Raw genomic sequence first — 13840 nt, 5'->3', positions numbered from 1 at the left:
GTTTATGCGTGAGTATATATCTGCTTTTTGCAGGTTATATTTTGAAAATACTTTCTCTCTTTATTCCAGGTGTAACCTCCCCCCCATCACAGGGAGTGCTAGTCAAGATGTTGGAAGCAAAACGAATCTTGTGACTGTCAATCCCAGCATCATAACCCTGAAGTGAGTTACACAGTTCTCAGAAAACTTTCTGATCACGTCGCACACTCCTCGCACTGCTGAGGCTGACACATCACACAGTGTAATACACGTCTGAGCCGGCTTCTGGGGGAAACACAAAAGAACACACCCACAAAGTCTGACGTCTCACGCAGGCCGTGCTTCATCAGCAGAGTGACCCAGTTGCACGTCTTAGGCCACGTGTTTCTAATCAAAGGAGAATTTATCTCTTCAACTTGAAAAGTAGAAAAGTCAGTTTCTTCTATTCTCGTTCAGAGTCTTCAGGATGTTTACACCCTTTCCTCGGTGGTTAGTGCTGTTGTGGCCAAACTGTTCATTTAGAATTTTCAGGGGAAGCCCTCACATCGCGTGACAAAGCACCGCTTGCTTTCATTTCGGCTAGTTTGGTATTTGGAATAATTTTTCATGGCCCTCTTCTATAATGTAGCTGTTACAGAATGTTCATTCGTTCATAAAAGTCCCACATACACTTTCTGTCAAAAGGAGACTGCCAATCATTTGTAGTAGAATAGATTGCTTAAATTGTTCTAGAATCCCGGAAGGAAAACAAAACTGTTGTCTTCCACAAGCTAATTGTGAAATTTTACGTGAAAGAGTTCTTCCTACACAAAACATAAGAGGATGATAGCCTAAAGCATATATAATATAAAAAAGTTATGTATATATGTTATATATGTAGAGAGAGAGACAGAGAGAGAATGTAAATATGTCTAAAATGTATGCATTATATAGGCTATGGTATGCTTAGGCGTAAGTTTAAAGGTATTAAAAAACCAAAGTAACATTAGATAACGTTGCTGTTATCTAATGTTGTAATATAACGTAATAGAAGAAATGTCTGTCTAGTAATAAGTCTTCGGAGCTCAAGAAAGAGGAATGGAGGCTCGGTCTTTGATATTTACTTGGCTCTTGATCAATGTTTTTAACTCGGTGGTTTGACTTTTTAATATAATAGCCATAAACAGTTGCATTTGGACCATATGTATGTTCAATACCATATAACCAAAATTATTGCTGTTATTATTATATTATTATCATTAATCATTATCAATGCTGCTGCTGCTGCTGCTGCTGCTGCTACTACTACTACTACTACTACTACTACTACTACTACTACTACTACTACTACTAACTGTCTTTTTTTTTAATTTTCCAGATACAAGAATTTGAAGGAGAAGAAAGCACGGTTTCTGGAGGATATTTCCGCCTATGGGGACGCATTCCTCCTTTTGCCAGCCTTTTCCTATCGGGTCAACACCGGCATCTCTTTTAAAGTCTACCAAACACTCAAAGAGTCTAAAGTGAGGCAAAAGGTTCTCTTCTTCCACCCCAGGTACCTGAGACACCTCGCTCTTTTCTGGAGAACTAAAGGGGTGACTGCGTACCGCTTGTCCACGGGCTTGATGATCGCGAGCATCGCGGTGGAACTGTGTGAAAATGTCACGCTCTACGGATTCTGGCCGTTCTCTAAGACCGTCGAAGAAATTCCTCTGAGCCACCACTACTATGACAACAAGCTACCTAAGCACGGTTTCCACCAGATGCCTAAGGAATACAGCCAAATGCTCCAGCTCCATATGAAAGGGATCCTCAAACTGCAGTTCAGCAAATGTGAAGCCGCTTAGCGTTTCTTAAAGTGCGAACCATTTCAGTAGGTGGAGTGGGTGCATCGCAGTGTCTCCAAACGTGGATGGAGAAAGGCACAGAACATGGAGGATTGCACAAGAGCTCCCCGACTTGGCTAGACCAAAGCCCGCCCCCGCCCCCGCTACCTTTGCAGCCCCCACGAGTCACTCATTCTAACCTTCAATGTTCTTTCTCTGAGAATGGAGGTCACGATATCAGACTCCGACAAGTAAAATGAGATCATGTTTAAATCGGCCATAGGATTTGATCTGAGGCAGCGACTCGAGGAGTGCTTCCTCGTTCCTATTCGTGGTAGCCATTCCCGCCATTATCAGAGTGGTGACGAAACTGTGCAACTGTGCCAAAGAGCCCTTCTGAAGAGAATGTCCGCATCATGAGGGTGCACCGAGCTCTCCCTCACAGCCCTTCCTTTATCAATAACCTTTCCACTATCCTCCCCCTCCCAAATGAGTACCGAAACAAAACACCCTTGATGATTCAGGAAGAAAACCCTTTTCTACTTAGCAATGTGCCTGCTTCTGACTCGGTTCACTTGTGATGTAATCTGCGCTGAGGTGTTGGTGGGATTTGGGGCGTTTCCTCGCCTCTTTCGTCAATACTTTGCCTACCTTTATCAGTTTGTGCTAGAGCTTCCTTCTCTGGGGTTCTCTTCTTTGGGGTTCTGCTCCCCCTCCACACACACCGACAGGATCCACTCAATGACATAAAGTAGTTCCAGTATCTGCTACTTCTCACAGGTTATCATATCCAGGAAGTTACCCGGCCGACTTTTTTTTTTTAATAGTAAACATCTATTGGATATCAGACCTGGGGACTGTTGGAGGATATGAAGAGATTGTCACTGGCAGAAGAGCGAGTGTGTACCATTAATTGATAAGACACGGTAGCAGGCGCCATCGTGACAGTTATGAGCACAGTGCTGGAAGGATCATAGGCAGGAACAGTTAAATCTGATTCCAGTAGAATCAATGCCAATATGTCTATTTCAGGGAAGAGTTGATTTCACAATTAAAACTAGAAAACGAACCAATTCTTAGCAAGTTAAGTGGATTCGGGGTAAAAAAAAAAAAATGGAACAAGAGGAGAAGGCGGTTTCCTCGACTATGATTTTCCAAATGAGTATGCTGATAGTAGACTGTGAGGTTGCCTGACACACTCTGTGTTAGGAGAGAGTACAGGGCATGGGGGTGGTAGCTTTTTGTCCACACTGGTGAAGAAGTGTGAGTAATTCAGAGCCAATCACTTCACAAGGAAGGCTTAGGATAGCAGCGCCTGACACATTACTCCAGGGAAAGATGAACGTTTTCATGAAAAATTGCACTCATTGGCTAAGCATCAGTCTTGAGTAAAATTTGAATAGATGTTAAATATGAGCAATTTACACCCCTTACGTCCCAGGGATACCCCTTAATGTAAGCACATTTCTTAGGTTATTTGACTTATTACATATTTATGTGTGTACATTCTTGTTCATCCACGGATGTTCCCAAGAACTAGGAGTCTAGGAGATGCGGTCCACTTGCCAAGAAAACTATAAATTTTACTCTTTACCTCTCACCTGAGCCAGCGCATTATTCACTGATACTTTCTTGAAGGAAGATTACCCTGTGAATTCTTCATTCTGATACAGTGTCACCTTGTATTTGACATTTGTAACGTGTCAAGTTTGCTTCTCTTTCGTTCTTTTATAGCCAATCAAACTTGTTAGCTTTAGAAATATATCAGAAGTTCATATATAAATATTTTGCAAAGGGTAAAAAGGCTTTTTGTTAAATAAAATCAAATGTATTTATTACCTTCTTCTGGTGAATAGAGGTTCTTTTATGCTGCTGCTAATGGGTTTAATTAGCTTTAAATAATCTCCTAGCAACATTGGTCATGTTTCAATCCCACTATTTGCAAAGAAATCCTTTAAAAAGTAGATCAGAAAACTATTATTTTTATAGTTAACAAAAATGGTTTTTGAAATATTTTGTGCTAAGTAGAAACAAAGTCTTTTTGGTGGTCTTGGCAATATATGACTGGTGATCAAAGGTCAGATCACCAGTATAAATTATTAAATAGTCAATGTGGAGATGTTACAAATTACTTTAGCAAAAATTATGTCTTGTCCGGACGTTTTGAGCTTACTTAGTGTTTTCCTATATAAGATGCTATTTTAACTCCAGAATTTTTTTTCTCTAGAATATCAAAACAAACAGACAACAACTCCAGTGTCACACACATGGGTTTCAGAAATTCTCAAAATAATGTGAGGTTAATATCACGACGACAACCCCCTTTCAACGTAAGTCAGTAGGAAAAGGAATTCCTGGAATTCCTAGAAAAGCACAGACTTCTTCACATATGCAGATCATCAGTTTATTTCTTGTTTCTTGTTTATGCTGCCAAACCTGTGCACGCTGGAAACTTTACCAGAACTCTACCTGGATTAACGTAGGCAGTAGTCAGAATTCGCCCTGAGAATTCTGGTGTGCTGTGTTTAGTTCTCATGTTGCTTAGTCTGTAGAGGTACAAGTGGAGTTTGGAGAGGAGGATGATGGTGGTGGTGGTGGTGGTGGTGGTGGTGATGATGATGATGATGATGATGACTTGGTCCTTTGATTGTAGTGTGACACTTTCAGCAAATCACTGCCATGGGACAAAAAGAACTGTGACTGATAGTTAACAGTTCCCAAGGCCAACATGCTCTTTGTAAAAACTGGTGTTTTGTGCTGTGAACTGGATGTGTCATAGCCACCTGTATGTCTCCAACGTGTTCCTCCTTTGCTTCTCCTTCCCAGATGAGTCTGTAGTTGTGATCTTACCATAATCCCAGGCTTCTGGCTATCACGCAAACTCTCTCTAGAAGAGACCACATCGAATAGAGGCAGGTGACTCATCCATGTCAGGATATTTCCTACCTGAGTCAACATGGCTTTTCCTTTGTCCCCCTGCGATCTGCCAATAATACCCTTTATTTCTTTCCCAAACCAACATGACCAAACACATTATGAAATGTCCTAGCATATTAATTAAAATAATTCAGTAGTACATCAGTATATTTAGCCACATAGATGGCCACATAATGGGGGATCACAATATCTCGACTTTCCACCAAGATCCAAACACAAAGATAGCCATCAAAGTCCTTCTAGATTAACCGTATGGAATCTTATAACACTGTCAAAGACTGTGTGGCAAGCATTGTGTGTCTGCTGGTGAGTGGATTGAATCTTATGTTCTACTCTTGCATTGCATGTCATCTATAGCCATTAAACATAGGTAGTCTAAATATTGGTGCTAGGTAATGGTAGACTTTCAGTTAGGAGTTTTAGGATACCACATGCTTCGAGGCTCTAAGAGAAAGGTACTAGCTTTCTTGATTTCATTTCCCGTGTTGTTTGGCAGCATTGATCAATGTAACAGAACAATAAAATTCAAAAATAATTTCTTGCTAAATTCAAAGGAAAATACACATCCATAGTGCTACATGCAAGAACTCTGTGGACAAAAAAAAGTATAGTTATTTTTTTTAACTTCCAGCAAAAGGAAAAGGCAGAGCATGAGTTTTATTTTATCTGTACATTTAAGCCTTGTAAATATGTGGACTTTAAACAGATAGCCAAGACCATGGTTCCCTGAGGACTTTCTTCATATGGAATACTGTATTGGGCCATGAATCAGACCCATTTTTGCTTGAATGCTTTTACTTGCTTCCAAAAAAAAAATCTTGCTAGTTAAATGTTGTATCTTTCATGTATTCTGAATCACTCCAGGAAATTCAGAACACTTTGGAAAAATTGAGAAAAAATGCATATTACAGGTATGCTATGATCTTATGACTACTGCAGAAGTATAATTTTGATGTAACATATACAATATTTTATTTATGTGATATATTTAAAAACATTATTTTGCTATTTAACATTGAAGACATTGCGAGAATCTGTTATATCTGATAGATCTAGGAAGAGTCCTTCTCTATTCTTAATCCCCAAATCCAACTGTGTTTAATATTTCCTCTTTATGTGTGGTTCTGAATGGGTGGATAAAAATACCTCTTGACCTTTTATTATTCTGGGTCATTATTCTTCTAGGATCATTCTTGTTTTTATAAGACTACTCCAGTGGTGTATGATAAAGATGTCACTGCTTGTGTGATGGAGACATTCAAACTCTTTAACGGAGAGTGTTAGAATGCAGATTATTATGTGGGAAGAAATGTGTGCATGCCTAGCACCGTGTGAGATAAGAAGCCAGGCTCCAGATAGATTCCAGGATAACAAAGTAATAATGTAAACTCCGAAGGGAGAAAATACATAGTTACAGATTGTACTTCTGCAGGTGACAAAGGTAATTATTTTAAGTAACCAAGCTAAGAAATGACAGGTGTGACTACATTACAATGAAATATTTCTACTCACTACATGTCATCTCAATACTCAGGCTCATGACCGACATTTCAAGGGACTGTCCATCAAAAACTAAAATTTTCAAATGAGCAAATATTAATGCAGATGCTGTTTATAAAGGGAAGACATGGGTAGCTAATTAAAATAAGAAATGCTCAAATTTATTAGTAAACTGAAAAGTGAAAATTGGAGTGAATGCTACATTGTTGTCTTGGTAAAAGTAATGTGATTCATTCCCCGTGTTAGGAGTAAAACATTTTGGAAAGTAGTTTGGAAGTGCTGAGTAAAATTAGTCTTCACAGTTTTCCTATGGCCCAGCCATCTTACTTCAGGATTTATGTGCCAGAGAACTTCCAGGAGACAAAAATTAAGGCAGACTATTAGACAATGACCTTTCCACCTTGGAAAGCTAATGAGCTGGGTTTGCTGGGTCCATAACATAGAAACTAATACAGCAGTTAGAAGCGACTTGCTATAGTGAAAATAATGATGGTTCTTAACATTTTAGCATAAAGGAGAAATGAGCTAAAAACAATGCCATTCTCTTACCTTATAGTATATACATTACTGCATAATACCAAGATCATACATCAAATACAAGACTAGTATCCACTTAGAAGAAGGAAATGGGATGGGCTTAGGGATAAAACATACGTCGTTACCTTTACCACAGCCATGGGCACATAATTCTTGTCTCCCATAAAGTATTTGACTGACATCAAAATAGAATCTGAGACACAAAACTGTAATTTCCAGAAGGTTGCACTGTAGGAGTAGAGGTAGCATCCACATTTCCATGTCTAACTAGAAAGACATTTTCCCCAGCATGCAAGCACAAAGGGAAAAGAAAAATGAAGGCTGTCATCTACAACCGCCCGCGTGCGTTCAAAGCACACAACTTGCAAAGTTTTGACTTGTGCACAATCCTGAAGCCATCTCCACTATCAACGTGCATATCCATTCCCCCCGAAATGTTTCCCTGTACTAATTTGTAATCAGTTAATCCTTCTTACTGCTTGACGTTTCTATCCTACTTCCTAAGAACTCCCGATCTGCTTTTTCTATAGACTAGCTTACATTTTTACAATATAGACTGTTTACATTTTTTAAATTTTGTATAAATGAAATCATGTTTATGTACACTCATGTGCTGTTTTGCTCTTTTTGTCAAGATGATACTATTAAGATCAATTTGTGTTTCTGTCTCAATAATCATTTTAAATTTTTTTTCTGACTGTAAGTGTACCACAATCTGTTTACACACTCACCTGTTTGTACACAACTTTGTCATCTATAGTTGTGGCTGCTACTAATAAAGTTATTGCCAACAGTCATGTACACATCGTTGGGAGAATTCATTGTTCTTTCTCTGGGGCGAGATCTGTGGAAGTGACTGGGTCACATGACCAATGTGTATCTAACAGCTTTCACAACTACTGACTAACGAAAGTTTTAAAATTTACTGAATTCTAGTTTATTGAGTTTTCATACTTTCTGTTGGAACTTACAAGCACTTTACCAAATCCAGGGTCACTAAGACTTCCTATGTTTTTGTGTAGGGGATTTACAGCTTAGCACTGCTATCTAGGTCTGTGAGCCATTTTAAGATAACTATGTTTTGTATATATTTAAGGTGTGAGGTAAAGTTCAAAGTAAGTATATTACACCTATCAAAAGCACTCTATACATATCTATCTAAACTTTTCCAGGAAACCTGCTGAAAAGATATTTAGACTTATTTGCCTGTGGATTTTATCTACCTCCCTTGTCATATCTTTTTACACCAATATTTTATTTTGTTGTTGTAGAATGTCATAAATCTTGAAATAAGAAAGCACTAGTACTCTAGACACATTCTCTCTCTCTCCCTCCCTCCCTCTCTCCCTCCCTCCCTCCCTTCCTCCCTCCCTCCTTCTGTGTGTGTGTGTGTGTGTGTGTGTGTGTGTGTGTGTGTGTGTGTGTGTTGGTATTCTGAAAGTTGTATATTTGGTAAAATTTACCAGCAAAACCATCTGAAATGTAATTTTTCATGAGGAAATATTTATTCTCAAGTAGTTTGAATATTGAATAGACAGATTATTTCAACTTGTTGGGTTTGTTTTCCTAGAGCATGATAATAATTTGTGTTCTCCAAATAACGAACCTTCCTATTTTAAATGGTGAAATTGTGTCACAGAGTTGTTGATAACTCCCTTTTCCTTTAATGTTGCATTGTCCACTGTGATTTCTCCATTCTTTCATTATTTACAAATTCTATCTAGTCTTTTCCCTGAAAAGACTGTCTCAGAGAACCAGCTTTGGATCTCTGAATGGGTCTTCAATATTTATGTTTTCTTTTTGTTACTTTCATTTTCGTTATCATTTATTTTACAGCTGTTTTTAACATGGCAATCATATGCTATGTTTTTCTCTAGATAACACTTCTTCATATTTTTTTCAGTGCTAGAGCTTAACCTTGGGGTTAGACAAATGCTGCATCCCCAGTCCAAACAAATTTGATGCATCGTGGTTCCCTTTTCGTGTGCTTCAGGATACCTTCTGCCTTTCAGTGTCTTCCCCTTACCACCGGTTATGAAGAAACCTCTAGTTTCCAAATACTTCTGAACTTCCCCCAGATCTGTTACTAGAGATCTTTTCAAAGAATCTCAGTGTGACTGGTGAATACACATCTCTCAGTTTGAATCCATTTAGATATTTCAAGACTTTTTTTTTCACAGTCTTCTCGAAAAAATGTATTATATGGGCCGGACCCTGAAATCTTCAGCCATAGTCATGGTTCTCTCTAGTCTTTTAGCCCTATTAACTTTTGATTCACGCGTGTGAAGCACTGTTAGTTGCACAAATGCAAATCCTCTTCATCCACAGCCTGGTTATCATCCTGAAACTATGGTTTCTGTCCTACTGATGCTCCTCTACTCTGAATTCAGTTTATCTGGTATTTTTTTTGGTGTCCGTTCCAACTTCCAAGTTTTACTCCTGTCTCTTTTTTTTATTTAAAGTTATCTTATTACAGACAACATGTACCTGGGTTTTTTTTATTATAATCGAAATCTCCCTTTTCATTTGTCTGTGTGTTTCAATTGTATTTAATTCCACACATCTTGTTTCCACAATACGTTGTTACTGGGCTCTTTTCTCCTTAGTCTGTCTTACTTTTAAAGACTGACGTCTTTAAGTGTTTTCTTATGTCTTTCTGACATACTTTTTAGGATGCCTTTAAAGGTAGGTCTGTCCTTGTTGTCCTTGTTTTGAGGCAGGGTTTTGCACAGCCCATTCTGGCCTTGAATTCCTGATCTCTTGCTTCAGCTTCCCAAGTGGCATGTGCCATCCACACTTGGCCTTATTATTTCCCTTGTACAAATGAGAAAATTGAGGCTAAGAAATTTACCTAAGATCATATAATACTCAAGTGCCAGAGCCAAGATTCAAGTACAGAATGAATGGTCGCAGGCTGTGAGCTTAGGCACTGTCTCTTCCTGTGGAGTTTTGATGCCGTCGGTGGTGTTTGTTTGAAGAAATATTCCGTAGGGTATAAAATTTTAGACTTTAACCGTCATCACATTGAAGTTGTACTTTTGGACTTTTACTATCATATCCTTTATTAAAGTTTCCAAGTTCTAATTCTCTAGCCTGAGAAATTATTTAAGGATATGTATATTTATTAAATAGCTACATACAAATAGAAGAAATACGTGTAAATATTAAGCAATACACATTTAATATATAATATTTGCATAATAAAATTAAGGATATATATCTATTCCTGAGTCCATATATATGTCATATTCATGCATGCATGTGTGCATGTATGCGTGCATGCCTGCGTGTATGCATGCATGTGTGTGTGTGTGTGTGTGTGTGTGTGTGTGTGTGTGTGTGTGTGAGATCTAATAAAGTCTCACTGAACGATATACTATCTGTCTTTTGGTGACCTCATAGGACTTTAATATCTTTGGCTCAGCTGCTGCTGTGTCGTTTGGTTGTTAATACCTCCTCTAATATGGAAATATAAATAAAAAAGATAGCTGTAAACAAGACTAATACCAAGTTTGCAGGATGCAACCAGTTTCAAACTTTGCTATCATGTAGCAAACGTGTGTTGTGCCGAGCCCTTCTATAGAATGCTTTGCATGTATTACTGTGAATTTTCCCAAGGTTTCAAGGCGCTCTCTGATTTCACAGATGAGAAACCATCAAGGACTCAAGTTCTCTCCACGGAAAATATCAAAAGCCCCACTCACGTGGGCTGAGCTCTTTGGCACTCTTGCTCCACTGACCGAGAAGTCCAAAACCAGAAGAACTAATCCTCTGGTCCTGGTCTCATTTTCCCATGAGTGTCTCAGGCCAGTTTAGCTCTGTGAATTGTTCTTAACCTAAGTCTAGAGCTGTCAGATAAACGCCATCCCTTCAGGAGTTAAATTATATATTGATACCAATGTCCATCAGAGTGGACAGGATCACCTTTGGACCAGTTCGGAGAAGGAACGTTCTTCAAAGACTCCAGCAAACCCTGCCTTATTTCCAGTTGGTTCCAACTAACTGTGCATGAGCCCACAGATACATGTGTATATTTGTGCTTGCATATGAGAGAGAGACAGAGAGAGACACAGAGAGAGACACAGAGAGAGACAGAGACAGACAGAAACAGTGAGACAGACAGAGAGAGACAGAGAGACAGAGAGACAGACAGAGAGACAGACAGAGAGATGGAGACAGAGACAGAGAGACAGACAGACAGAGAGACAGACAGAGAGACGGAGACAGAGACAGACAGAGAGACAGAGACAGAGACAGAAAGACAGAGAGACAGACAGAAAGACAGACAGAGACAGACAGAGACAGAGACAGACAGAAACAGAGAGAGACAGAGACAGACAGAGACAGAGAGAGAGACAGGCAGAAACAGAGGGAGAGACAGAGACAGACAGAGACAGAGACAGAGAGAAACAGAGAGAGACAGAGAGACAGAGAAAGAGAGACAGAGAGAGACAGAGAGACAGAGACAGAGAAAGACAGACAGAGAGAGAGACAGAGAGACAGAGACACAGAGAGAAATCTAATAAAGTACCACTGAACTATTTCTATATTTTCTGTCTTTTGGTGATCTCAATAAACTTTAACATTGACATTTGTGTATGTCATTGACAAAAAGAAGTTATTTATCTGTAACTTTGATAGTTCTATTCCTGTTGCACAGGTGTCGAAGGAGGGCAGGTGTGTGCAGATAACAGGTTTATGCTGGTAAAGGACAAGCAACAGAACAGCTGCTGGATGTGCCTCCACCATGTTTGCTGAGAGAAATCCTGTGTTAATCAGTGGCCTACCATAAGGGTTTAAACTGAAGGCTGAACCCCAGCATCACTGATGCCAAATTCCATGGCCTGCCTCACCCTGAAATTTGTGAGGATAACACCCTGAGGATCACTGAGAGAATATGCTGGAACACTTAAATTTCCTTAAACAAACTTAATTACTACACACAAAATACATTCATTCACGACATAAAACTACCTATTAAAAATTTCTTCAGGTCATGAGTTCCTCTTGTGTGCCAAATCAAAATGCGATATATAGAACTAGTTCTTATCTGCTTTTCTTATAAGAAAATGACTTTGTTAATTTTACACGAAATATGTGAATATTTGCACACATGTGAAGTCTTAGAAATTGCCATCTTCAAGTAAACATATATTTTAGTAATGTCTAAACAGTTTAAAGTTGATGGCTTTACAGATTGGCAACCTTTAGTATTAGTTATTCATCTATTTCTTTCTTTAAAAAAAAGTATTGGTTATTTTGTTTATATTTCAAATGTAATCCCCCTTCCCAGTTTCCTCTCTGAAAACCCCTATCCTACCTTTCCTCCCCCTGCCTTCATGAAGGTGCTCCCCCACCCACCTGCCCATTCCCACCCCACCGTTCTAGCATTCCCCTTCGCCGAAGCATCAAACCTTCACAGGACCAAGGACCTCCTCTCCCTTTGATCCTCTGCTCCATATGTAGCTGGAGCCATGGTTCCCTCCATGTGTGTTATTTGGTTGGTGGTTTAGTCCCTAGGAACCCTAGGGTGTCTAGTTGGTTGATACTGTTATTCTTCCTATAGGATTGCAAACCTCTTCAGTTCCTTCAGTCCTTCCCCCAACTCCTCCACTGGGGTCCCCAGGCTCAGTCCAGTGGTTGGCTGCAAGCATCCTTGTCTGTATCTGTAAGTCTCTGGTTGAGCCTCTCAGGAGACATCCATATCAAGCTCCTGTCAGCAAGCACTTCTTGGCATCGGCAATAGCGTCTGGGTTTGGTGGCTGCTCGTGAGATGGATCCCCAGGTGGGGCAGTCTCTGGATGGCTTCTCCTTCAGTATCTGCTCCACTGGAGAGAGAACCTGTAGAGACCATATCCAGAGGTTAGGCATGGCCCCCAGTTGAGGGATGGAGCCACCTACCCTTCTCAAATTTTTAACCCATCTGTTTCTCTTTAAGAATTATGAGATGTGAGACTGGAGAGATGACTCAGTGGTTAAGAGGACTGGCTGCTCTTCCAGAGGTCCTGAGTTCAATTCCCAGCAACCACATGGTGGCTCGCAGCCATCTGTAATGGGATCTGATGCCCTCTTCAGATGTATCTGAAGACAGCAGCAGTGTACTCACATACTTGAAAAAAGAAATAACCACAAAACGCTCTCTATCTTGGGAGTGCCATAGTTAACTAGTCTTAGAGGCGTGTTTGGTCCCAAGAAATAAACGTCTCTAATAGTTTCTTCCATTATATATCACTAAACCAACATTTCTGTGAAAAATTTATTTCTAACAAGCTAATCTGCATGTTGTAGACCATCTTGGTTCACCCCTGTTCATTTCAGTGGGTGTCCAGTTTTAATGTGTGTGTGTGTCGTCATATGAATTCCTTTAAGTGAGGTTTGTATAGACAGGATTCCATGTGCTATGCATGTAACTCAGATTTTAAAATCCCCGGAGACATCTTCAGTTGGTAAAGTGCTTGCCGTGCAAGCAGAAGAATTGTAGCTCAGATGCTCATCACCAAAATAAACACAAAGCGGTGCATGGCAGCAAACATGAATGCCAGTGCTGCGAAGACAGAAGCAGGCATATTCCTAGCACATACTAAGCAGCCAGTGTAGCTTAGTCAGGGACCTCAGGCTAGGTTGAGACTCTTCTCAAAGTAAGGGGGAGAATGATAGAGAACGATGTTTGACATCATTTTCTAATCTCCATGTTCTTACACATGTACCTATGCACCTCAGCACACACACACACACACACACACACCACATACACACTCACACACACACTCACACACACCACACACACCACACACACCACACACACCACACACACCACACACACACACACACCACACACACAAACACCACACACTCACACACACACAACACACAACACACACACACAACACACACACACTCACACACACCACACACACCACACACAACACCACACACACACACACACCACACACACAAACACCACACACTCACACACACACACAACACACAACACACACACACTCACACACACCACACACACCACACACACACACCACACACACACTCACACACACACCACACACACACTCACACACACACCA

At 39.9% G+C, this 13840-nt stretch overlaps 1 protein-coding gene across 4 annotated transcripts in view; it reads left to right on the top strand.

Moving 5' to 3' along the window:
* Positions 1-7551, top strand: part of St8sia6 (ST8 alpha-N-acetyl-neuraminide alpha-2,8-sialyltransferase 6) — a 198105-nt gene extending 190554 nt beyond the window's left edge. For 3 of the 4 annotated variants that reach the window (XM_063276253.1, XM_039095558.2, XM_039095557.2), the window contains 2 exons: positions 70-162; positions 1337-7551. In XM_063276253.1, the coding sequence (XP_063132323.1) occupies positions 70-162; positions 1337-1805 (562 nt within the window). In that variant the 3' untranslated portion in view covers positions 1806-7551. The remainder of the gene's footprint in view (positions 1-69; positions 163-1336) is intronic. The other variant, NM_213624.2, reaches the window with a different exon arrangement.
* Positions 7552-13840: the final 6289 nt, after the last annotated feature.

This window comes from Rattus norvegicus, chromosome 17 (genome assembly GCF_036323735.1).
Source record: "Rattus norvegicus strain BN/NHsdMcwi chromosome 17, GRCr8, whole genome shotgun sequence".
Classification (NCBI taxonomy): domain Eukaryota; kingdom Metazoa; phylum Chordata; class Mammalia; order Rodentia; family Muridae; genus Rattus; species Rattus norvegicus.
The sequence above is the reverse complement of the archived record's forward strand: the minus strand, read 5'-3'. Positions and strand labels throughout refer to the sequence as shown.